Genomic DNA, 26,752 nt, shown 5'->3' on the forward strand with positions numbered 1-26,752 from the left:
AGTTATAATATTTTGTTTTCTTGGGTATCTACCATTAGGGTAAAATAATAGTAGAGAAAATATGGAAATAAAAACAAATGAAAAGTATAAGCTTATCTCTTATAAATCAAATACAATTTTTTATATCCTACTGATTCGGATCAAGAGAAAATACAAGGAGTAGAGAATACAAAGAAGTCATAGTATTTGAGTAAGTATTATTTATATGATATTCTCCCACCATTTCGTGTGGGATCGGCCTCTACATAGTCCCAAATTAGGGTAGATAAGATTCATGTATGTTAGAAGTTGTATATATGTAGAGTCACTAGTTGACCAATGTATGTGCAGTGTCAGTCACATTAATGGATTAGGTTCCTACGTTAAATCTTCAACCCATTAAACTACGAGACACCCAATTGACCCATTCTTATACAAGTCAAAATTGGTCCACTCTTCTTTCTTCTTTTTTTTCTGTCCTAAAACAATATCATAAATTATAAGAATCAATGTGTTCAAAGTTGTATGTCCGGCAGTTTACATGATCGTAGTTTGGAGTTGGTGGGTTATTACTTTCTTGGCAGAAATAGGTCTCTTTTACTTTATTGGTTTGGGCCAGCCAAATTTATTTTTTTTTTTTCACCTCCATTAAGTGTAAAAAAATTTATAATCATATTCCTAAAATGCTTTTCCCAACTTCTACTGTAAATTTTTTGAAAATGGATTTTAGAAGTTAAACATATTAAATTTTGACTTTTAACATATAATATATACTCCTTCGCCTACCTAGGTTGAAACCAAGATGGTGTTACTTAATCAAACCTCCCGTTTTCTCTAATTGTGATATTGTTTAAGGGAGAACATAAAAGAAAGAGTTAAATACAATTTACTCTCATACATTGTAAATTAACTTTAGATTTTTCATCCAAAGATAATAGTGCTTGCGCTTTTTTTACTCTCCTAATCTTTTGTTTTGTATCATTCAACCAATATTTATTAATGTTTTAAAGAAATATAAAAGCTCAAGGAGGTAAAAAAACATTTATATCCAAATTACAGGATAAAATATATTTAATTAACCTAAATGCAAGCTAATCAAATGATCAGTTTACTGTAAGCCAAGAATTTTGAGTACTGTCAAAGACTACAGAAAATGGAACTTAACCACTTAATTAACTTATACATTCATATCATCCAAGTCGGTATGCAATTAAAGAAGAACTTTCTTATACTCCAGTGATCATAATAGCAATCATGAACATTTGATCCTTTTAGTACTTTTGCATAGATGTATAGCTCCTTGGATATGAACAACATAGTACAAATGGTTGTACTGTCATTTAATCTTGATTAAGCTCAATTAAGATCAAATCAAATTTAAATTAATTTTAAGCCGAGCTTCAAAGGTAATCGGCTCAAACAAGCTTGACTCCTTAAGTTTCGTAATTTCTACGTACATATTTTCTAGGGAAATTTATTAAAAATACCTTACATTTAGCTTGTGTTATATAAATTAATTTTTTTAAAATAAAAATCTGACAATACTTGAAATACTCTTTACTGGACGTTAAAGACCGAATTATTTTGCATTTGCAGTTACTTTAACTCATACATATAATAATTATCTATTAAGCGAAGCTGCCATGAGTTGAGTAATAAAATTTCATTTGGTAGAGTGTAAATAATACTAAAAGAAGAACGTAGAGTGTTGTTAATATATATATATATATATATTTTTTTTTTTTTCTATATAATACAAAATTTATTTCGAGGACTATATTTAAGCTTGGTATATTCAAATTTGATGATCGAACTCAGATTAACTTGAATCAGATAGTTGAATTGAACTCACTTCCAAGTCAAGTCAAGCTTGAAACTAATCTGATCTAATTGCTATAATCAAGTGGCTGGTTATAGCTAGAGTTTAGAATTAGACAAGGCAAGGTTGATCACCAATCCTTGGTATTAAACAACATATAAGTCCGATAAGATAGGATTCGGACTCATTTGATCTAAAACTATTTTTAACCCGTTGTTGGTCATATTTATTTTTTCTTAATTTATCAACATGGATGGTTATAATATCCCTCTCATGACATTAATACTAAGTGTCCAAACAGCCATGGAAGACCAGACCACAGGAGACAGCTGTGGGGATGATGCGTGGTATAATTGGAGTGCTCTGAATCCATGGCCATGATGGTTGGATGCCCCTCGTGATGTGCTTGACAAAATCTCAGCACCAGAGTATTGATTAGGAGGTGCAACTGCTCATGGCTGTGTTCTTAAATTTTAGCCTTTATGGATGCGTGGGCCCACCTATACCCATCTCATAGAGAGAGGAAAGAGGAGAGAGGAGAGAAAGAGATTTGGCTTCCTAGCAACTTCTAAAGTGAAATTTAATTAAGTTGCTATAGAAAATGATCATATAGCTAAGCCAACTAAGATCTACTACTAAACTTCCCCATCACTTTATCTCTTTCTCTACCTTACCTCTTGTTATATATAGACACAAGAGTGTCCTTAACTTAGATAAGCAACCCTCTCTTTATCCCCCGCTCCACCTCTCTTTCTCCTTCTCTCGATCCAAGGTGTGATAGGAAATGGGTGCTCCCTTGTCTTCTTGGCCATGGGCTAACATGGGTTCATACAAGGCATGGATCTTAATCTCTCCCTACTCCTCCTTTCATGTACATGAATAGTGTGTTTTTATGTTCAGATACTAATAATAAGATCATGATGTGTGGTTCTCTCGTGCAGTATGTCATTTATGGGCCTCTCATCGCCAAGGCCATGCATTCATGGTCACAAGGAAGACTAGACTCATGGTGGCTTCACCTCTTTGTCCTCTATGCCCTAAGAGCCCTCGTCCACCAGCTTTGGTTCTCCTTCAGCAGCATGCTCTTCTTCACCCGGCGGCGGAGGGTGGTCAGAGACGGCATCAACTTCAAGCAGATCGACGAGCAATGGCAATGGTCAGTACTTAACACAAACATATTAACATACCATCAGAGCAGTAGATCATGAGTTCGAACTAACTTTTTTTTTTCTTCTTCTTCTTCTTCTTATTTCTTTCACCAACTCTTTGCCAGGGATGACTTTCTTATTCTCCAAGCTCTGATTGGATCCATGCTCTTCAACACACTCCCACCCATGAAGGAGCTGCCACTGTGGGATTTGAGAGGTTCTTTCATTGCTTTGGTGATCCATGTAGGCTTATCAGAGCCAGTGTTCTATTGGGTGCACAGGTGCTTGCATAGTAACGGCTTTCTCTTCTCCCAATACCATTCAGCCCATCACTCGTTTGTAGTCACCCAACCCTACACAGGTACAACTTGCAAACAGTGATAATTTAATGCATGAGGAAATGAAACCACTTACCTTTCTTTGGACCAGTTTGTCTTCTTCCACTCCTCCCTCTTTAAGGGGGCATAGGGGTATTAAATATTGCTGCTTTGTAAACTTGTTTTTTTTTTTTTTCCCTTCTCCCTTTTTTTGTTTCTTTTCCTCTTTGGATCAGCTGGATTTGCCACACCTTTGGAGCACCTTGTGTTGACATTGGCAATGGGAGGACCAATTCTTGGGGCGTTTTTGCTGGGATCTGGCTCCATTGGGTTGATCTATGGCCACATCTTCATGTTTGATTTCCTAAGGTGCATGGGATACTCCAATGTAGAGGTGTTTCCTCACAAACTATTTCAGGCTATCCCCTTGCTTAGATACCTCATTTATACTCCCACGTAAGTCTTTTTACCCCCTTTTAATTACTTTTTACGTTTTGTTCTTTGATGTTATAGCAGTAACTTAAAAGTCAAAGGTAAAGGTAAAGTTCTCGTGTAATGACAGTCTAAGATGGCATTGCCTCCAATGGGCTACAAGTAGGATGTTACCTAGAAACTTTAGTACTGCTGACTTAAATGAATGTCATGTAGCACAATACCTTAAAACTAGTAACCCACACTAGTAACCCAAACCTCCCTTTAATATTTTCATGCACAAACTCTAAGTACAGTGAAAAAATTAAGACATAAGATTAGGTAATTTCCATGGGATAAGTTTTTCCAAAGTATAAGAAATAATCATGTGTAGTTGTTACAAAAGTACTCAAAGAAGATACATATATTACCTAAGCGTAGTTCCTTTACAAACTGAAATCCGCATATTTAGTACTAGGAATGGAATGTGAGTAATTAGTTGTGATGGGAAAGTTTCATATATAATGAGTTGGAGAATCTCACATGCTGCCTCATTAATTAGCTAAGCAAACATTCTTTCAGTTCAAAACTTTAACTTGTACCCTTCACCAAGGTCTTAATTGATCTTCTTATTATAGCTAACGGCCAAAACTATGATAATTAGTGCCCCAATTAATCCATTCTGATATGCTGTCTAGTTCTACCAGCCTGTTATTCGGTGTCATGCCACCAAATAAGCTTAATTGATGAAAATGACTCATTTGGTACAGCATGCATGTTAGGAGAACCTTCAATTTAATTCCCCTAAACACCTTTGAAAATATTTAGTCTTGACTTTTGCCCGCAAGTAGTAAAGTTTACTGTGATATCAATAATTTCTCAAGTCAATTATACAGAATTATTAGTTGTGCATATTTGTTCTCATCTGATGGGGGACCAAAACCTCATAATATTGATAGTGGATCTCGGTGAAAGTTATCATGTCTTACTCCTTGAAGGCCGATCCAATTACCTCTTCCTATTTAATTTACTACAATTAATATCATTCATTTATGGCCCAAAAGAAGCTCAAATGGAGTGTACCTTTTTAAATTTATTTATGCAGGTATTACAGCTTACACAACATAGAGAAGAGCTCAAATTTCTGCCTCTTTATGCCTCTGTTTGATTTAATAGGAGGAACACTAAATACCAACTCCTGGGAGTTGCAGAAGGAGATAAGTTCAGGTACCAGTGCATCCTCCCTAGCTAGTAGAAAGTGTACGAACTAGTATAGATGAATCAAATAAGAAAAACTATTTACATGCTATTTTATTTTATTTTTACCCACTTGGTACTATCAATTCCTATTTGAAACAAGCAGTGGGGTACAGTGCTTAATTATGGGCACAAAGTGATTACTAGTATTGAACATTGTTGATAGCCAATGCAAGGCGCATGTCCAGTAGTTGCAAGTGCTAATAAAATTAAGTTCTCAGTAAGATAGTGGCAGATAGATGCATCTCCCAAATGGAGTACTTACTATGCATGAGATATAGGAATAGTTTTGCCTTGGGCCATCACATGACAATTTATTTGTACAAAGTTTTGGGTGTTTGGTGCTGGCCCAGAACTAGTCTTTTCTGAACTTAAAGCACTTTTGCTTTTATGGCTTTGCCTGCCACATGACAAGGTAACTTGCACTATCTTACTGCAACTTTTTTTTCAATTTGATCTTGTCTTCTTTTACTGATGAATAAAGAACTCGCATGCCACAGCAGTTTGAATATCAAAAGATTAAAACTAGGGAATTTACTGAGTATATATATATATATTATTCCAAAGTCTATTCTTATTGGTTCTTTTGTGGTTATTATTCAGATTGTTCTAAGAAAGTGTTTGAAGAATATACATATGAAATAATATTAAAGCTATCATTCTCTGTTAGCTTAATCTTTTATTTTAAGTAGCCGATAAATTGACATCCTATTGGTGATTTCTATTCGATTCTGCAGGGAAGAATGACCAAGTTCCAGACTTCGTCTTCCTCGTGCATGTGGTGGACGTGATCTCCTCCATGCACGTAGCTTTTGGTTTCCGTGCTGTTAGCTCGAAGCCCTTCGCGTTTAATCCCCTCTTTCTGCCTCTTTGGCCTCTGGCCTTCCTGGCAATGGTGGCGATGTGGATTTGGTCCAAGACTTTCTTGGTCAGCTTCTACAACCTCAGGGGTCGACTCCACCAAACGTGGGCTGTTCCAAGATACGGATTCCAGGTCTACTTTTCTTTTTCTCACGGTTGTTTTAAACTCTTGTTTCTAGAGTTTAAAGATGATCATTTTACCCTAGTAGAAATTGCTTACTTCATAAAAAAGAAGAGTAATTTAATCATTTTATATGCATCTATCACTATCAGCTTAAGCTTTTAGAACAGTTATTAAGTTATATGATTTTGAATGCATGCAGTACTTCTTACCGTTTGCGAAAGATGGCATCAATAAGCAGATTGAGCTAGCAATACTAAGGGCAGATAAGATGGGAGTGAAGGTGCTAAGCCTTGCTGCACTGAACAAGGTTAGTTTTATCTTACCTTTTAATATCTATCCCTGGATAACTCCTCCTTACAGAGAACCATGTGGAGGCATTTATGAGCGGTGTGGTCCTAAGGAGTTAATTATTTCTGGTACCAAACTAATGGATCCCTTAGATTAATTGAGTTGGTATAAGAGCTTACAGATAAAGGATCCAATGGGACCTAATGCTTTTTTCCAGGGCCACATTAGTACTTTCTTGTTAAACTTTTTATTTCTCTACTTATGGTGTAGCTCTCTATTGACTTAGATTAATTTATTTGTTAGGAGACTTCATAGTAGTTAGAACATAAAAGAAAGTTTTGAGAGTAATTGATGAGCTAACATAGTAGCAAATCAGAAGAAGTTAAGTTCAAATTCAATCCCTCGAGCCTTAGTAACTGGTAAAATTTTATAAATTTAATTGTTAAAAGACAGAAGTGCCGATATTCTTGTTTATATGTATAGCGGTACTCGAAAATTTATTCTGTTTTGTTTTCTCCTGTTTGTTCTAGAATGAAGCTCTAAATGGAGGTGGAACACTGTTTGTAAGCAAGCATCCAGATCTGAGAGTGAGAGTTGTGCATGGCAACACACTAACAGCAGCAGTGATCCTAAATGAAATTCCCAACAATGTGAAGGAGGTCTTCCTCACTGGAGCTACATCTAAGCTTGGAAGAGCAATAGCTCTATACCTCTGCAGGAAAAAAATTCGAGTCCTGGTATATATATATATATATAATTATAATATATTTCATCATAAGAATTCTCTAGTAAATTTAACTAATTAAAATGAAGTAATTTTTCTCTCTGTTTCTGTTATTTTTTCGCAGATGCTTACTCTATCAACTGAAAGGTTCTTAAAAATTCAGAGGGAAGCCCCTCCAGAGTTCCAACACTACCTTGTTCAAGTCACCAAATACCAAGCAGCTCAAAATTGCAAGGTAACAAATACTAGGCTTTTATTTATTTATTTAGGGTTTAGGGTTTATGTCGAATTAAAAGTAATGAAAAGATAAGAGTGTAAACTGCAATAAACGCATATTAATATAGAGTGCGAAAGCGAAGAAAAGAATCCCTATATGTTAATATGTTATTTTTACAGACGTGGCTCGTCGGAAAATGGTTGTCGCCGAGAGAACAAAGATGGGCGCCGTCGGGCACGCACTTCCACCAATTCGTTGTCCCCCCAATCATTAGCTTCAGGAGAGACTGTACCTATGGAAAGTTGGCTGCCATGAGGCTTCCTAAGGATGTGCAAGGGTTAGGAGTTTGCGAGGTAAGCTTTAGTACTCATTTCATGTATAAGTTTTAAGTTCTGCATGTTTTTCTACAACAGAGTAATAGTACGATTTCATCATGAAACAAACAGTACACAATGGAGAGAGGAATAGTTCATGCCTGCCACGCCGGCGGCGTCGTCCACCATTTAGAAGGCTGGACTCATCACGAGGTCGGCGCCATCGACGTCGACCGGATCGACGTCGTCTGGAAAGCTGCATTGAAGCATGGCCTATCACCTGCCTGAGGTTAAGAAGTGCCATAACATAATAACATAATGTATTCATCTCTCTTTATGGCCTCTATTTCCTCTCTCTCTCTCTCTCTCTCTCTCTCTCTCTCTCTCTCTCTCTCTCTCTCTCTCTCTCTCTCTCTCTCTCTCTCTCTCTCTCTCTCTCTCTCTATCTCGCTCTTGTTCAATGTAACAGAAATTGAGAAGCATAGCTCTCTCACATATATATGAACACATGTTTGCCATAGGGATGTGTCGATGATCAACCTTGCTTAATGCATGCATGCATGCATGCACCAAGATGTTAATCTTTTGTATGTGGATGTGGATGGCCTTGTCCATGTAATTAGAGGGCTTCACTACTTTAGTTGAGTAGTAATTAGGTATGATGGAGATTGGATACTGAGAATAATTGCATAGATATTTGCTGAACATGACATTTTTTTTTACAGGAAAGAGGTATTTAGGAAGTTATATATATATATATATATATATATATATATCAATGTACTACTAAAAAATAAGCGAGTCTAGGAAAAATTTATCAAAAATTTAAATACCCTTATATGAATATTTAAAGATTCAAAATACCATGCCATTATTTTTCTTCGTAGATAATTAATGCAATTAAGATTTAACGCCTATATTTTCATTATTTGCAAGTTGAGCTCTATAATTTAACGAATATTATGTGCAGAAAACACTATGAGTTAAATTTGAACTAATTATTTGAATAGATGAAAATATTCTGTCAAATTAATTTTTTTAAATGACTAAAATATATTTAAATATATGTTGGGTAAGTATAATTTAACTGAGCGTATTTTTGTAATCTTTCTACTATAGTTAACTTAGTTTAGGTGTTTGGTTAAGTTTAACTAACAGATTTAACGGTAGGGTGTTTTCTGCACATATTTAAATCATAATGCATGATTTATAAATAGTAAAAATATATGGTGCAAACCGCAATTTTGTCATAAGATAGAATGTCACATGCAAATTTTCCTCGGTCAAAATAAGGAGTATTTTTAAAAGTAATAAAATATTTTCTATTTTATAATTTATTGGTAGGTTAAAATTAACTCAATATATTTTTGAGATATTAAAAATTAAATATATAAATATCCATATATATATATTTATTTATTTATTTATAAGAAGAGGCAGAACCTAGTCTTAAAAATTTTCAAATAATACCCTACAGTTTAGTGGTTTTATTATTAGCACCATACATCTCTTCGAGGCATTTGTATCTTAACCTCTCTTTTTCTATCTATAATTCTCATAGGACACCTTGCAGCTATAACTGTTATTAACTCTATATTATGATTTATATAGGAAGTTTTTTTTAAGAAAAAAAGAACACTAACCCATGCAAACAAAATTTACTCTAACATACCCTTAAGAAGAAGATTAATTCTTGACAAAGTTTTGCTTTTATAATGGTACTTTTATGCTAAGATATTTTAGAGGTTAAGGAAAAGTTAAACTTAGCATCCCTGCTCAAATATTCATATTCTGATGCCATTTTTTTAGAGATAAGTTAGAATAAATTAGCCGAGTATTATATGCAACCTAAATGGGTCATATTACAAATTATCTTAAAGATAAGGTGCTAATCACATATTACAATAATACAGTGTTATTTGATAAAAAAAAAATAGTAAGTCTTTACGAAATAGACTGAAATAAAAGAAGCAATGCTGTATCTAGGCGTTGATAACTCCACAACAGAGCTTGTGCAGTGTCATTCAAATCCTCTCGCTCAAGAGCAGCTCTCCACGCCCCTACTTCTCGTCTTTTACTCAGCTGACCACCTACTGCTTTCGCCATGAAAGGAGATTTACCTAGCTTTTGCACGATTTGCTTCCCTATCTTCTCTAACTCCTCTTGTTGATACGAGTCATTTAATTTAGTCTCGCCAAAAGCATGATGCATGAAAAGTGAGATGAACTCATCCTCTCTTAGATCTTTTAATCGCATAATGTTTTTAGGGCACAAAGCCATTGGCATATTCTCTGTTCTTGTAGTCACTAGCATCTTGCTTTCATTATCTCCAACAGCTAGAGGAGCAACAAGTTGTTCCCATTCTGTCTCATTCATTGACTCATCGCACGAAACATCATCGAACACTACCAATACTTTCTTTGATCTTATCATTTTCATAAGCACACCTTGCAACGCGTCAAGATTCTCGAGAAGTGGGCACTCCTTCTTAGAAGCGGACTCGATCATCTCTCTCGTGTGCTTGAAGACATCGACCTCACGAGAGACGCAGACCCAAATCCTAACATCAAAATGCTCAACTACTCTTTCATCGTTGTAGACTAACTGTGCAACAGTGGTCTTACCAGCACCTGCGATGCCAACAATGGCGACGGCCGAGAAGCCTCTTTTACTAAGTAAATATTTATTTATTATCTCTTCGCGTTCATCATCTCGCCCAAACACTCGTTGTGGAGGTATGGAGGTGGTCATATTTGGTCGTCTATTAGATAGTTCATGGAATGTATTACCTTCAAAAGCAATCTTCTCAAACTTATTTAGACTTCTTCTAATCTTGTTACTCTTTTGAAGGGCCAAATGGGACATTCCTATGTTCAACTTTCTCACAAGTTTCTTCATCGGTTTCTCTTTATGAAGCTGGCGATCATACAAGTCCACCATGTCCGCTGCCTCATAAAGAGCATCTTTGAGCTTCTTCAGCCATAGCTCCAGCTCTCTCCTATGCTCGCAGCTCTTTTCGACAGCCTCGATCATAAGTTGGAACTGGGGGAGGATGGTGGTCTCCAGATCTCGTAGCATAGTTGAGATTATAGTTTGAGATGATTATTTGCTTCTATTAGACAATCAATTGAGCAAAAATTAAGCTATTAAGTAACGAATAAATAATATATATCATACATTTAAACATTTATCGAGGCTAGGCGAAGTTCGAAATTATCATTACAAAAATCAAGCCTTCATATTATGTTAAATAAACAATTGATATAAAAGATTAATTTGCTAGATAACAACCAAAAGTGTAAATATATATCATACCTTATAAGAATGGCAAAGAAGTTGGAAGATGGAAGCAGAGAGTAGAGATGGAGAGAGCCAAGCAGAACAAAGGGGTGGGTTAAAAAGAGGAGAATGGCAAGTAGAGGAAGAAAAGTACAATTTGTATTCTTTCATGGTGATGGATGGATCAGTAAGGAATAATATGGCCAACAAAAAAGTAAGGAATAATATAGCTAACCAAAAGTGAGGAATAATATATAGCCAAAGGAGAAGAACCAGATGCCTTCTTTCAAAGAGAGCAACTTGTAGCAAAATAAAGTCCTTTTACCTCAAAGTTAGTAATGATATAGTTTTATTATTAAGCAAATATTTCTTCAACCCTTTCTCGTGACCAAGGAGATTATGGGTTCGACTCCAAACCCAAATAATATTGTGGAGAAATTATTTGGTGATTTAGTAGCTTGGCTTGATTCGGTTGATGACTCGGCAATGCAGTTAGTTTGGATGAGCAGCTCGACAACACGACGGCTTTGAGTATGACTCAGCGGTGCTTGGTTTAGAGCAATTGTTCGATGACGCATATGGCTTGAAACTTAGACTAGACGAGTTGCGCGATGGCTTGAAGCAAGTCTTGGCGGCGTTTGGTTTAAAGTAATTGTTCGGCGACGCATATAGCTTGAAGCTTAAACTAGACAGTTAAAATGTTGGTGGGCCTAAGTGCTTCTGTATCTAAGGAGTACTGGCCCTTTGTCTAGCCATATCTAGCCTTCGGGCTCATGAATGATAAAAAAATTAGAAAAAAAATATTTCTTCGTACTTTTGTTCTTAGCTTTATAGTTAAATAAGAATTACACTCTCTAAAGTATAACCTATTTATTATTATTATTATTATTATTATTATTATTATTATTATTATTATTATTATATATGACTTATTTTTAGTGGCACATTGATTTTATTAACTATGGAAAACATCCAAAATGCTCATTTCTTTAGTTGTTTGTTTGTTTTTTCTCTTATAAAAATATAATGGGATCAATTTAAATATTCTAGATATCATTTTAACTTTATTTTAATTAAAAAATAAAAAAAATGTAAAATTGCACTAAAGTTTGGTGGGCATAAGTGTGTTACGATTCAACCACATGGGTTAAATAGAATCAAATCGAGTCGAGTCAAGTTAATTATTTAGCTTTATCTTATTATTTTGAATTTTAAATAAATCGAATAATTCACATGTGGATCTGATCCGCTAGAGATTTTATTGGTGTAAATAGGGGTAGACATGGGTTGATAATTATTATTGGAAGAAATCTGAGTTTAGTCAGATTTTCGTCCTTATCTTTTATCTAGTTGTTAGATTGTTTTATCTTTCTAAGAGTATATCATAGCCGTACCTCCAGCAGTCATCCTACAATACGGCCATCCACCACTACCCTTAGCTGTTCGCCACCCTCCGACGACCGCTACAACATCAGATGTTTACAATTCTACCATGTTCTAACCTATCTCGACTGTTTTATTTTTAACTTTTCAACCCGGCCTCCGATTTAGGTGAAACGAGAGCCGATAGAACCCTATCTCACGATGCTACCTCCACTTAAGTTTTAATAATTTTCACATATCTAGTTCTTAAGAAAGTGACTCTATATCTATGAAGAGTTGGCCTTCAAGCTCATGAATAATAATAATAAAAAGGACTCTAGGTGTAACTAATTCTAATTAAATTATAGTTTTAGCATTAGCAACTTATTATTCCGATCGATAAATTAATTTTCTTGCATTAGGTACTTCTCAATTATATTTTTTAAAAATACACTGTTGTGCTGTAAGATGCATTTAGCGTGATTTCCGAGGCACGTTGTTTTTGCTCGTTTTCTAATTAAATTATAGTTCTAGCGTTAGCAACTTATTATTCCCATCAATTAATTAATTTTCTAGCATTAGGTACTTCTCAATTAAATCCAAAAAAAATATTACACTTTGTCGTTTGGGTAATAAGATGTGTTTAGCGCGATTTCCGAGGCGCAATTTCTACTCACAATAGGATAACTAGTTTTTTTTAACCACGTCAACGTTTTCATTTCCTCTAATCCAATAAGATTAGAAGATTAAGTTAGATGAGATTATTGGTGAAACTCCTTTTCGTAACCAATATTAATTAAGATTCATGACCAAGGTATCAAAGACTCCGTTGGTTTAATAATAATAATAATAAGCAATTATAAAAATTGATCATATTCTAGTACAATTTTATTTTATTTTTGGGAGGGTTATAATCTCAAATATGGAGGTAAACTTAGGAATCAAAGTGTCCAAGTTTTGAGGATTTAAAATTAAAAAAGACATCATAGTCTTCTTTGATTCAAAAAATGAATTAAATTTATCAAAGCCTTTGCTCTCTTCTTCTCTTTGACCTACTTCTACTCTTCCAACCAAACAAAAGTTTCACCATCTACTACCTCCATATTTTTCTAGGTCTTGGGAATATCTATTATTTTAAGTGCAGATGGCAAATAATTGAGATCACCAAGACTATAGCGTTACTTGTTTTCATAATTAATTATTTATTTGATAGTGGGTTGTTAAGTTTTGGGATTTGTTAAGCAATCAATTAATGCTTGCATTAGAAAGAGCCAAAAAAAAAAAAATTAATGGGAAGTGGTTTATAATGAAAGTTTACCTACCATAAGTACTTGTGTGGTTAAAAATAATAATTATATTTTTATTTTAAAAATAAATATTCTTAGATTAAAATTTTTATTTTAAAAATAATAAATAAAAATACCTATGAATTTAGAAAAGCTAATAATTATAATTTAGCCTAAATCATCTAACAAGAACTTGTTTTAACAAATAATTATACATTCGTTTTATTATATATATAATATCATTTTATATATTATATATCGAGCCTATTCGAGCCGACCTCGAGCAAGCTGACTCTAGCTCGACTCAGCTAAATTAACCTTTTAATCTCAAAATTCTAGCTTGGCCCTGGAAGCGAGTGAGCTTTTTTGACAGCCCTACTCACAAGTTTAAGCGGTTGAAAGCATACTTTTTTTTTGTGGAAGAAATTAAAATGAATTGCTTCTGGATTCAGCTATCTATAATTAGCCTATATTGCATTATATTCCAAAATTCCACCCTAATGAAGCAATTATGTAATTAAAGAGTATAATTAAATGTTACTAGTCAATTGTACAGTGTGTTCATGGTTAAACATGCTCATGTATATGATTGTTTTCAAGTTCTAATTCTAATAGCACTGGTTTAATTAAGACCATCAAGTATCCCCTTCTCTCTAGAAAAAAGAAAAAGAAAAAAAGAAGAAGAAAGAAATGGATATTACTAAGCTTATAAGTAAATCCAACTACATGGTGTCGTAAACCAAAGCCAAATTAGGTACATAAAATTAACACCATCATCCTAAACGGATAATCCACTCTTTATCCTCGTTTCCTCCCCGGATAAGAATTATCGGCCTCTTATTCTTGGACGCAAAGCTATCAGCCGAATAGACGACGATGAGAAAGATGAGGAGGATAACATTAGCAACTGCAAACTTCTTCCACTCGTTCTTCAACGTAGCAACTACCCCTGCCTTGCAAGATTGGCACTCAAAACAGAGGGCGTTCTGGTCATTTGACCATGTTTTGCAATCTCGGTTAAAAGTAGAGGAGTTAAACCCTGCAGGTTTAATCCATACTGTTGGATTCTGGTAGGTGAAGTTGCAAGCAATTGGAGGCTTGCAGCACCCGGACTGCAATGTAATCATAAAAAGAGATGGATTAGTGTAGGATTAATCCATGAATAGGAGTAATTTTTTCTTAGTTATTCTCATCCCTAGTTTTACTACCACCTCACAGAGGTCACTAGTTAAAATCCAATATCATTCCACTAAATATCAAAAACTCTTATACAATATAAGCACTTTTAACCATCTCAATGTTATCTATTGATAAAAATCTTTTATAAAGTTGTCTAGTTTCTTAATCTAATATATTTGTCGAGAAGAACTAACCTTTTATTTCTGAGCTAATAATCGTATGTATACTTTTCTAAAATCTCTTATTTATGTGCGAATGCGTATATCCTTCTAAATTTTAAATTTATCTTTCAAAACACTTAGATTTTTATATGGATGCCCTTAAAAAGCATTTAAATTTTGATTTATTAAGTAGAAAGACAAATACTACTCTTAATTAAGGGCCCAAAAAAATTTAAAAGAAATTAAGAGTAAATATATTAACCCAACTCGATCACCTGAATGAGAGAGAGATGACTGCCTCTGTGACAAACCTTCCCTTCCTGCATGCAGCTCTTGATCTTCCCCCAGTTCTCGCCATCCTCGACCCTCTTCTGAAGCCAGAGGAGGAAGAGGACGAGGAGGTAGAGCCAGAGGAGGCACGAAGCACCGGCGTTAACGTAGGAGCTGCATGCGCCGACGAGGCCCGCGACGGAGACGACGAGGAGGAAGGCGCCGAGCAAGACGACGGGGCGGTGGAGGAACTTTTCGCACTCGGTGGCGGCACGGCGGCGAAGGCCGAGGGACGAGCCGGAGAAGAGGATGCCGATGGAGAGGAGGAGGAGAAGGAGGTTTAGGATGGTGAGGAGTTTATTGCTGAAGCGAGCCATTTGTAATTAGTGGAGAGAAGAGAGAAGAGAGAAGAGAAAACTATTATATATATAAACATACCAACTACGAGGGAAGGAGGGTAAAGTCCAAGGCAATTTACTCTATTACCCCTGTTCTTCAGAATATTTTCCCTTTCAAAAAAATCAAATACCTAAAATACCCCTCGAGAAAAGCACGGATGCAATAATAAATGTTAATAATAATAAAATAATTTTATAAATCACACTTTATATTTTTACTTATTTTTGTAATTCAAACTATGTCTTTTAAAATTTTCTAATATGATTATAATTATCATTTAATACCCTGACGTTATTTTGACTAATTATCGCGAACCAAATTACTAAAATTAAAAGTAATAGAAAAATAGAATAAGTTAATATAAATAAAACTATAAAGTTTTTTAATATAGTAATACTTTAAATAAATATAAAATACAAATACTACTAAAAAGATTAGAAAATAAAATTAAAATTTGGGTAATATTTTATATTTTATATAAAACACAAAATACTAGTAATAGTTTGTTAATAGATGCTAATCTATCCCTAATATCTTCTATTATTTTCGTATCAAAGACAGAGGATAAGTGATCAAATCTATACAAACATACCATTAATTTATATGTGTCTAAGAGTAGCCTAACACTCTAAGTAAAACCATTAATTTTTATTTTTTTTAAGGGTATACATGCACACAAAAAGAACATTTTAATAATAACGCTAAAAACTTAGGGTAATTAATTAAAAACCTCAGTACAAGATTCTCTATAAATAAAATATTCCAGAGTCAATTAGGAGACTAAAAAAAGTGCTCCAAGTTGTTGAAGTTGTTGAAGGGAAAAAGATTGAGTTAATACAAACAAAGGTTACCCTTGGAAGATTAAAAAATAATGTGGTGGAAGAATATTTACTATAGTCTATAGATAATTGATAAAGTTATAGTTAATATTTTCTGATCATATGTCACACTAATTTGTTTGTTAATATTAGACCCAGAAAGTATAATCTATTAACAGGAGCAAAAGGGATAAAAGTATATGCTTGTATGCCATCTTGCAGCCCAATGAAACTGTGGGATCTTCATCCATGTTTAATGTCTAAGTTTTTATATCATTAGGCACTTGTCATTAACTTCAAACCAGAAGAAAAGAAAAGAAAATTAAATTAAAGTGATGTTGTTTGGCTTCTAGGTGTGATTTCAGAGAGTTGACTTGATTTAAAAGGCATTTTTCCACTCTCAATTAGGTTGGTTGTTAGTTAAGCTATTAATTTCCTTTCCACTAATCTAATGATATTAGAAGTCATAAGCATTTTGACTAAATGTAATAAGAATCAAAATGATTTGAAGAGGACAAGAGAAAGAAATAAAACCCTTTATTTTTATCCTCTTTTTGTTTATCATTCACATGGATATTTAACACTAATTGACACTGATCATATAGACAAAATTAAATTAGTTTTAAATACAAAATAACTTTAAAACATTTTAAAACCTTTTTCAAGTATTATGTATTTTACCTTTTTATTTTTAAAAAAAAATCTATTTAATTAGCTGTTATTAGTGCAATGTTAAAAGTATATGAGTTAAATAATAAATATCTATAAGATAAGATATGAATTATAATAGAAGTAAAACATAAGACGTTTTTAATGAAATTTCCAAAAGATAAAGTCCCAGAAATGATTATTTTAGTCAGAATCCATAGGCTCATAAGATTTAAGGGCATATGCCTTACTTTGGATACATAGATGGTGATTTATTTCCCAAAGCAAGGATTACTTAAAGGCTCAACCACAAAATTGGCCCTAATCAATTATGCCCACCATTCGACCCAAAGTGATATCCTGAGCCATATCCACCACCAAACCCTTGTCCAGACCCAAACCCTCTACCAAAATTAGACCATGATCCAGAGTTTGAACCTGAGAATGAACCAGATCCAGAGTTCAAACCACCTGATGTGGTGTATGATCTCCCATTTGAACTTGACCACCCACCGGTGCCTGAGCTAGATCCAGATGATGCAGTTGAGCTTGAACCAGAGTTGGCACCAAAACCCGAGCCCATGGCGGTAGTCGATGCACCTGATTCAGCTTCTGAGCTTGATCCAGATGATGAACCCGAGTTGGAGTTAGACCATGCACCCGAGTTTGAATTTGAACCCGAATTTGTGCCATAACTCGGGCCTGTGATGGTAGTTGATGAGCCTAAGCCAGCTCCCGAGCCAGCGCCAGATGATGCCGAGTTGGATCCTGAGTTAGAGTTAGACCATGCATCGGAGTTCGAATTCGAACCTGAGTAGACACTTGAACCCGAGTGCGATGTCGTAGTCGATGCACCTGAGCCAGATGATGCCGAGTTGAATCCTGAGTTAGAGTTAGACCATGCATTGGAGTTTGAATTTGAACCTGAGTCTGGACCTAAACTCGGGTGCGTTGTGGTAGTCGATGCACCTGAGTCGGCTTCCGAGCCTGAGCCAGATGATGCTGAGTTGGATCCTGAATTAGAGTTAGACCATGCACCTAAGTTTGAACTTGAACCAGAGTTAGCACCAAAATCCGAGCCTCTACTGGTACTGGATGCACCTGAGCCAGCTTCTGAGCTTGAGCCGGATGATGCTACATTGGATCCTGAATTAGAGCCGGACCATGCACCTAAGGTTGAACCAGATGAGGGATTGGCATTTGATGCACCAAAAGATCCTGGACCTAAAAGATGTGGCTCATTGTTTAGTTCATGCTAGAAGTTACTACTGTTAGGACTCAATTGAAAAAAAATTAAGTTGTTACCTAAAGTTGAGCCTGACCCACGATTGGAACCAGCACCATAAGCGCAATGTGTGTCCTCTTTATGAGTCGTAGTCGTAGAAGATCCTCCGGTGGAGCCAAACGATGCGCCCGAGTTCGAACTAGAACCGTAACCATTGCTTGAGCCTGAACTGGATCCATAAGCCGATCGAGAACCATAATTGGACGATGAGGCTCCACCCGATCCAGCATAAGTCCCCCCACCGAAGCCTGAACCAGAGTTCGAGCCAGAACCATAACCATAGCTTGAGCCTGAGCCTGAGCCTGAGCCTTGTGTTGAGCCATAACCATAATTTGAGCCTCCACTTGACCCAGTGTAAGATCCCCCGCCAAAACCCGAACCATAGTTTGAATCAGAACCGCCAAAATTAGATGATGCTCCCGAGCCCGAGCCATACCCCGATCCTTGACCGGAAGCAACATAAGAACCTCCTTGAGGACCAGACCAAGCACCAAAGCCTGATCCCTGGCCTGAGCTCGAGGCAAAAGCAGAACCAGAACCAGAACCATAGCCTAGCCCAACACCTGAGCCATCAAGCCCTAGTCCAACCCCCAACCTTACTCCTATCCCACCACCCAAGCCCACACCCAAGTCCTTTCTCATTGTTCTACCCTTTGCACCACCCAAACAAAGCGAAAGCACAACAAGTGCAACAACTAGTGCTCTATCGGACGCCATTGATGCCATTCCTTCTTTCTCCAATGATGTTAATGAAGAATTAGCAAGTGATTTATATAGGCATAAATGACATAGTTAAGCACTAACACGAACATGTGATGCTGAGTAAGTTCACATGACAGTGCTGTTAAAAGCTCCCAAAGGCCACGTCCGCATGCTCTCGGATTTGGCCGCACGTATGCAAAGTGATTGGATTCCATGTGGGTCTCACCTAATCTTTTGGAGATTAACATTTGGTTCCACTTAAACTAGGAGTATCTCACGTTAGATTACCTCCAGATTCGTGCTCCAAAGTTCGTCGTAGAAGTTTCTAGAATTGGTGGACCTCTAAGCGTTGGGCTGATCTTTCTTTAGATGCTATATGTTATCGTTCTACTGTAGTTTTCAAACCATCAATTAAAAACTCGGTAAAACTTCCATGCATATTATCCATTTATCCATTCGAGTATATATGTCTATCCATCTTTACCCATAGAAATTTATCCAAATTATAAGCAATACAATAAAAATACAATAGGCTCTAATTACATTTGCGTCCATAGTTAATTATTGTTTACATGAACATATATTCAATCATATACATCTGTTTACAAGTTTACTGTGAACAGAGGTCAATTATTGTTTACATGAACTAAGAGCAGATATACAATGCTACATGACTTACTACCTACAAGACCTCTCCAGAATGAGAAAAAAGAAGCGATGCTGCTGAAGAAATCAGAAGATGAACATGATTAAGCATTTGATTCTGCAGCAAGAACATATGGCTTGTCTCTGATTGTATCTCAACTTTGTGAACAGAGCTCTCCTATTTCGCTAAAAATAAAGTGAATTTACACAAGATCTGCTGCATGAACTTCTTGGGCCTGCATTACTAGATTCTACTTCTAAGGCTTGAGATTCTTAGCCTCGAATCCTTTCTTGCTGAGCATTCTAGTAAGATTATCATGTAGGTCTGAAGTAACTCTTAGTTTATGATCTGGCAGAGAATAATTCTTCTCCAGGGCAGTCTCCAGCTGCTGAATTTAATGTAGATAGCTCACCATCATCAGAAGGCAAAGATGTTTCAGCATTAGTTACTTCATTTGATTCAGAATGAAGTCTACCAATGTTACTTGGTCCAGAAGAAGGCAAATATGTTGCAGGATTTGTTTCACTTTTATGTAAAGCTGAATCCTACCCAAAAGTTACTTGTGTTAGTGAAGTCTTATGTATAGATTGCCATAATCAAGCAACAGCTAGGTTCACCTGAAAGATTGCCATATAGTTTCTATCACTGTGAAGTCCTCACAATCTACATCCAATTCTTCATTCCTGAATCAAGAAAGCTTTTGAGTGTTGAAATTTTGCAGGGACTAGCTTCCATAATAAACCAGCAGAAAGAATAGAGTGAAATGCCCAGAGACATACTCAGAAACTCTTCCTTCTCAACTCTTTCACATATACACCTGTATATGTGGGTATCTTACTGAAGCAAGTTATATTGGATCTCCAAATGAACCAGGCAGAAAATAAGTTGAGGATAATTATCTCCATAGATAGTTTACCTCATTATTATAACACAGTATTGGAGATATAGACAAGTAAATCACAGAAAAATAAGTTGAAGATTCAACTATCCATTTACACTACAATACGATGAAAAGCAAAGAGGACATATATAGTTGCTCAAAATAGGTAGAAGTCATTGCAATAATTGCTACGTTGTTGAGAAAGAGAAAGGTTACATGCCGGAGAAATTCTGAATCAAATAGGAATAAATTTTGTATATTCTTGTTGTAAATAACAATCAGAAAGTAAAACAATAATATTAAGCGACAAAAGGCATTATTTTCTTTCTATCACTATTAGGAAGTTCTAGGACCAGAAGCTGAAACCATTTGTTATAATAGAGAAACCATCTCTATTAAGTTCAGGAAAGTACAAACTAAGTTTACATGGAGAAAAAAGGAAACCCTACGAGATATATACCAGCCATATCGGAGAACTGATGATGAACTTCTGTGAGAGTCTAGCTATGATCAACAAGTACAACTTCGTCAACAGTCTGAGACTCCTGCACTCCTGCTGCATCCTTATTTTAATTGTATATACTTACATATAAATATAAATATTATAAAATTCTTAATAATATATATTTAATTTGATAGTAATAAATTATATTATTATTAAAATAAGTTTTGTATGTACTAATAAGATCAAAAATATAATATTAAATAAACCAATATTCTATCAAATTAAATATTTATTCATAGATAAAACATTTACTATTAGACTTTTTTTTTATTTTTTACTATAAAATATAATAATATTTAGGATAATATTTGTATACCTAGAACTATTAAGAAGAGGGCTAATACTAGTATAAGCTATTGTAATGTTTAGATCAATACTAGTATAAGGTGTAATAATTACATTTGATGTGATATAAAATTAATATTAAAATAATGAAATTGAATTGGGAATTGGTGATGTTTTAAACCCAATGACGAAAATATTCTTAATTATATGTTAAATAGTAAATAGTATGAGGCATTTTTACTGCGGACTTCTCCATATTGTGCAAGGTTATATAGTACACGATTATAACCCCGCACTCCGGTGTGTAGGGTATTACCATGCACTATGCAGGGTTATAACCCCGCATTCAGGTGTTCATTGATGCTACTTGGTGAGGGCGTTAGAGCGATCGTGGGTGAGAGTGGAGATGTTACCCCACCATAGGGAGACACAGTCGAGGAGGGACGGGGAGGCATGACAAAGGAGGACGAGATCGTCGCAGGCGAGGACAGCAGTGAGGCGAAAGGATGGGGAAGGGGAGGTCAATGCGGTGGTGAGGGTGACGTGGGAGTTGGAGAGGAGGCGAGGGAGAAGAGAATGTAGAGGGTCGCGGTGGAGACCTTAGGTTGGGGGAGGAGAGATCGGATCGAAGGCCGAAGATGAGCATGTCATAGAGGTCAAAGGTAAGGTTGAGCGAGCGAAAAAGGTTGAACGCGAGTTTCTTGTAGATGACAGAGAAGGGGGAGCCGATGATCTCATCGCAAATGGTCTTGACGATGGTGGAGATGTCGTGGCCGACGGTGGAATGCTGGAGGGCTTGGAGGAGCGCGCTTAATTGCTTGAGAGCATTGGTTACTCCACACCGTGCGGAATAATACCCCGCACTATGTGAGTATACGAGGCTGCCTTTGGAGATAAGAGAGAGAGGAGATAGCAACTGTAGCTTATATGACTAATGTGTTGTCATCTCAAAGGGCAAATTATAATCTTAGGTATTTAATAAATAATTTTAGAAATTTTTATAGAATAAGATGAGAGAGAATATTGAAATAGTATACTAGAATAAGATAAGATGTTGTTTAGTTACTACACTAGAATACGCCTATTCATATTCCACAAGTGAACAGAGGCTTAGTTAACATTGCAACTATATTGGCATTGCACATTTACCTTAGCATTCTATACTTAGTTATACATCATCTGTTCCATCAATTTACTTCGTATCAAATCGAAAGATATTTCAGTAACTTTTCTTTTTTACCTTCACTTTATATCACATAAAAAAAATTAATTATTACACATTTATTTCATAATAAAAGTGAACAGAAATAATTATTCCTAGAATAAAACTTAAATTTTGGTAATAACAAATAGGAATCGATATTTCCATTTGAACCTTATTCCATATGTGAAAGAAGCTTAAAATTAACGCCATCATCTTAAACGGATAATCCACTCTTTATCCTCGTTTCCTCCCCGGATAAGAATTATCCGCCTCTTATTCTTGAACACAAAGCTATCAGCCGAATAGACGATGATGAGAAAGATGAGGAGGATAACATGAGCAACTGCAAACTTCTTCCACTCGTTCTTCAAGGTAGTAACTACACCTGCCTTGCAAGATTGGCAGTCAAAACAGAGGGCATTCTGGTCATTTGACCATGTTTTGCAATCTCGGTTAAAAGTAGAGGAGTTAAACCCTGCAGGTTTAATCCATACTGTTGGATTCCGGTAGGTGAAGTTGCAAGCAATTGGAGGCTTGCAGCATCCGGACTGCAATGTAATCATAAAAAGAGATGGATTAGCGTAGGATTAATCCTTGAATAGGAGTATTTTGAAGAAGATTATAGTAGTAGTATTCATTTTCTTAGACATTCTCATCCCCCGTTTTGCTACCGCCACGAAGGTCATGAGTTAAAATCCTGTATAAACATTTGTTCTAGAGAAATGAGAACTTAATATCATTTCACTAAATATCAATGCCGTTAATATTTGAACTCAAAAATTTTTATACAACATGAGCCTCTTTATCGATGGACAAAAATCTTTTATAAAGTTGTCTAATCTATATGTCTTGCAATCCATTGTAGCTCATTTCTTACGAGGACGAGGACCGAGTAAGCTATTTAGTCTATTTGTCGGGAAAAAAAACTTACATTTTATTTACTAGCTAATAATCTATCAACAATGAAAATAAAGATCAGAAAGAAACGTGTTTTTATATGTTTAATTTTCTAAAGTCTCTTGTCTATGTGTATACCCCTCTAAAGTTGATATTTAATTATCTTTTAGAACACTTGAATTTCATATGAATGGCCCCCAAAAATCCTTGTTTTGCATAGATATCAATATAAGTTAACTAACATTTAAATTTTGATCCATTAAGTAGAAAGACAAGCATTACTCTTAATTAAGGGTTAAATATATTAACCCAACTCGATCACCTGAATGAGAGAGAGATGACTGCCTCTGTGACAAACCTTCCCTTCCTGCATGCAGCTCTTGATCTTCCTCCAATTCTCGCCATCATCGACCCTCTTCTGAAGCCAGAGGAGGAAGAGGACGAGGAGGTAGAGCCAGAGGAGGCACGAAGCACCGGCGTTAACGTAGGAGCTGCATGCGCCGACGAGGCCCGCGACGGAGACGACGAGGAGGAAAACGCCGAGCAAGGCGACGGGGCGGTGGAGGAACTTTTCGCATTCGGTGGCGGCACGGCGGCGAAGGCCGAGGGAAGAGCCGGAGAAGAGGATGCCGATGGAGAGGAGGAGGAGGAGGTTTAGGATGGTGAAGAGTTTATTGCTGAAGCGAGCCATTTGTAATTAGTGAAGAGAAAACTATATCTCTATACATATTTATATAAACATACCTCTATATATATTTATATATATCTCTATATATATTTATATAAATTAAGAGGGAAGGAGGGTGGAAGTGTAATTTTGAGCTCTAAGGTCTACATATAATAATCTAGTGGAATTTACTTTATTACTCATGTTCTTTCCAAAATAAATAAATAAATAAAATATCGCAAGTAAACTTACACAGGAGTATTATAATAAAAATAAAATGTGAGGATGGAATAATAAATAATAGAGATTTTTATGAATTACACTTTATATTTTATCTATTTTGTGATCCATACCCGGTCTTTGCAGATTTTGTAAACAGATGCCTCATTTTCTCCTATAATTCTCATTTAACATCGTGACGTTATTTTAACTAACTAACATCGACCAAATTACTAAAATACCCTCACTATTCTCTCTCATTTTCGATATCCCTCCACCATCTTCCTCACCTACCTCCTCTACCTTAGTCCTCACCGCCACCACTTTTCTATTTTCTCTTTTTCTCTCCTCCCATCTTCTCCTCCTTTTCTTTTTCTTCTTCTTCTCTTGGGAAGAGAAAAAGAGGATGAAAAAGACATAGATAATTTAAGTATTTATAAATTATTTTATATATTATAATAAAATATTTATTTTCTCGTACCATTTAAGTTAACACAGGGTGTTAAATTAGAATTATAGAGAAAATCGAGATGTTGAGTTATAAAATTTTCAAAGACCGGTGGGTGGGGTGTTAATCACAAAATAGGTAAAATATATAATATAATTTATAAAATACCTAAATATTAATATAATAAAGTAATAATAATAATAATAATAATAAAAAGCATAATATATGATAATTTATAATAATTTCAAGTTGGCTCCTTTTGACTATATTTGAAAAAGGAAAAAAAAAAAGCACCAATTAGTTCATAAGGAATACCCTAGGTTTTTTTTTATATCTAAAATGTCCTCCCTTCCTTTTGTCCACTTGTGTAAAACAAACAAAAGAATTGAGTCAAATAAAGAAACATCATTACAACTGAATTGGTGGTGATTTTTGTAAATATACAGAGAAAAGGAGAGTTTTTTTTTTTTTTTGTAAGGGTTATTTTTGCATGTATAACCTTTTATTTTATTTTTTTTGCATGTAAGTATATCCCTCCATATATATTCCTCAAAACATTAATTTTTGCATACCTCTTTAAATTCTTTTTGTTTTTGTTGTATGGATAGCTCTCAGACATAACTCACTGTTAAGATTTCGTCAAGTTAATCATAAATTTTTTTAAAAAAAATTCAGTAAAAAGATATCTATGCTTAAATTAGTATATTTTTAGAGGTCGTTTAGTTGTAGAATTCGATAAGAGGGATTAAATTATCCTTAGGTTTATTGAGATTATTCATTTTATATTTTTATTTTAATCTAATATTTGATTTATAGAAGATTACATATATGAGATAATTAAATAAACAATAAAGAAAATTAATAACATCAATTACTATAATAAATTAATGTTGATTATCTCAAACTTAAATTCTAGAAAAATTTGCATATAACAACCTGTCTTTTAATGGAATTATGGTTTACACCCTACATTTTCACTATTTGTAAATTGAGTTTTTTGATTTAGTAAATATGTGTAGAAAACACCCTGTCATTAGATCAGTTAGTTAAATTTAACTAAATTTTTGAGTTAACTATACTAAGAAGATTATAAAAATACCCTCAACGAAGCCATACTAAGGGTATTTTAGTCATTTTAGAAATAAAATATCTCTACTTAACAGAATATTCTCACGGTATTATTTCAAATCTAACCTATGGTATTTTCTGTGCATATTCACAAAATCATAAAACTCGATTTACAAATAGTGAAAATATAGGGTGTAAGCCACAATTATATTATAAAGCAGGATGTTATATACAAATTTCTCTAAATTATATTATGTTAACTATCAAAATTAACCAGGTTCAATTTAAAACAATTAATAGAAATAATAGAATAGAGTCAATATAAAATACTAATAAAAATTAAAATAAAATTTGAATAATTAAGATTGTTAGTTTGTTATTTATATATTTAAATTTATTATTTCTTATATAACGATAATATAGTAATAAGACTCTTATCTCTCCACATCCCTTTTTCTTTGAGATGTGGCACCCTATAAGACTCCTAATCTCGTTTATTATCCACGGGATAACTAATCTAATCTCATATTATATCCTCTAAACAAACGCATTAATAATTTATGTGTCAAAAGTAAGCTCGAGGATGTTGAAATCCACACATAGATATGAAATCAAGGTAGTAGACACGATAATTAAGAAACATTTGGAGAGGTATACATACACACAAAAGGAACGTTTCTAATAATAAGGTTAAAAAAATAGGGTAATTATTTTAAAATATAGATACAAGATTCTCTATAACTATAAAACATTCTCCAAGTTGTTGAAGGAAAGATTGTGGACAGCACCATCTTTTGAGTATTAGCAAAAAGATATCATTAGAGTTAATACAACAAAGGTTTTCCTTGGAAGATTAAAAAAAAAATATATGGTGGAAGAATATTTACTTTAGATAATTGATAAGGTTATAGTAATTTTCCTTAATTATGTCATATTTATTTGAGAGTATAATCCATTAATAGTGAAAGCAAAAGGGATACAAAGTATATGCTTGTATGCCATCTTGCAGCTCAATAAAACTATGGAAAGATTTTATAGCATTAAATGTGATGTTGTTTGGGTAGAAAGGTGTGGTTTAAGAGTTG

General features: G+C 34.7%; 4 protein-coding genes and 1 pseudogene across 4 annotated transcripts; 1 reads left to right on the forward strand and 4 right to left on the reverse strand.

The window, feature by feature from the left end:
- The first annotated feature begins 2,473 nt into the window (after positions 1–2,473).
- On the forward strand, positions 2,474–7,977 carry LOC140794074 (very-long-chain aldehyde decarbonylase GL1-2-like). Its single transcript, XM_073145913.1, has 11 exons — positions 2,474–2,633; positions 2,740–2,954; positions 3,072–3,307; positions 3,500–3,719; positions 4,780–4,901; positions 5,669–5,925; positions 6,116–6,223; positions 6,735–6,941; positions 7,053–7,163; positions 7,325–7,498; positions 7,592–7,977. The coding sequence occupies exons 1-11, from the start codon at positions 2,583–2,585 to the stop codon at positions 7,745–7,747; spliced, it is 1,857 nt and encodes a 618-aa protein (XP_073002014.1). The 5' UTR covers positions 2,474–2,582; the 3' UTR covers positions 7,748–7,977.
- Positions 7,978–9,301: 1,324 nt separating this feature from the next.
- On the reverse strand, positions 9,302–10,872 carry LOC140793897 (disease resistance protein RGA2-like). Its single transcript, XM_073145666.1, has 2 exons — positions 10,775–10,872; positions 9,302–10,571 (listed from the first exon to the last, which is right to left on the reverse strand). Exon 2 carries the CDS (start codon positions 10,535–10,537, stop codon positions 9,404–9,406), a length of 1,134 nt encoding a protein of 377 aa, XP_073001767.1. The 5' UTR covers positions 10,538–10,571; positions 10,775–10,872; the 3' UTR covers positions 9,302–9,403.
- Positions 10,873–14,007: 3,135 nt separating this feature from the next.
- LOC140794156 (tetraspanin-8-like) lies at positions 14,008–15,390 on the reverse strand. The gene is made up of 2 exons (XM_073146053.1): positions 15,002–15,390; positions 14,008–14,498 (listed from the first exon to the last, which is right to left on the reverse strand). The coding sequence occupies exons 1-2, from the start codon at positions 15,371–15,373 to the stop codon at positions 14,160–14,162; spliced, it is 711 nt and encodes a 236-aa protein (XP_073002154.1). The 5' UTR covers positions 15,374–15,390; the 3' UTR covers positions 14,008–14,159.
- Positions 15,391–17,047: 1,657 nt separating this feature from the next.
- On the reverse strand, positions 17,048–18,863 carry LOC140793686 (uncharacterized). The gene is made up of 2 exons (XM_073145333.1): positions 18,167–18,863; positions 17,048–18,085 (listed from the first exon to the last, which is right to left on the reverse strand). The coding sequence occupies exons 1-2, from the start codon at positions 18,861–18,863 to the stop codon at positions 17,187–17,189; spliced, it is 1,596 nt and encodes a 531-aa protein (XP_073001434.1). The 3' UTR covers positions 17,048–17,186.
- Positions 18,864–22,602: 3,739 nt separating this feature from the next.
- Positions 22,603–23,956, reverse strand: LOC140793687 (tetraspanin-8-like; annotated as a pseudogene).
- Between the last annotated feature and the right edge of the window lie 2,796 nt (positions 23,957–26,752).

The sequence above is a fragment of the Typha latifolia genome, chromosome 8 (genome assembly GCF_019914945.1).
Source record: "Typha latifolia isolate L0001 chromosome 8, TyphaL0001v2, whole genome shotgun sequence".
NCBI lineage: Eukaryota > Viridiplantae > Streptophyta > Magnoliopsida > Poales > Typhaceae > Typha > Typha latifolia.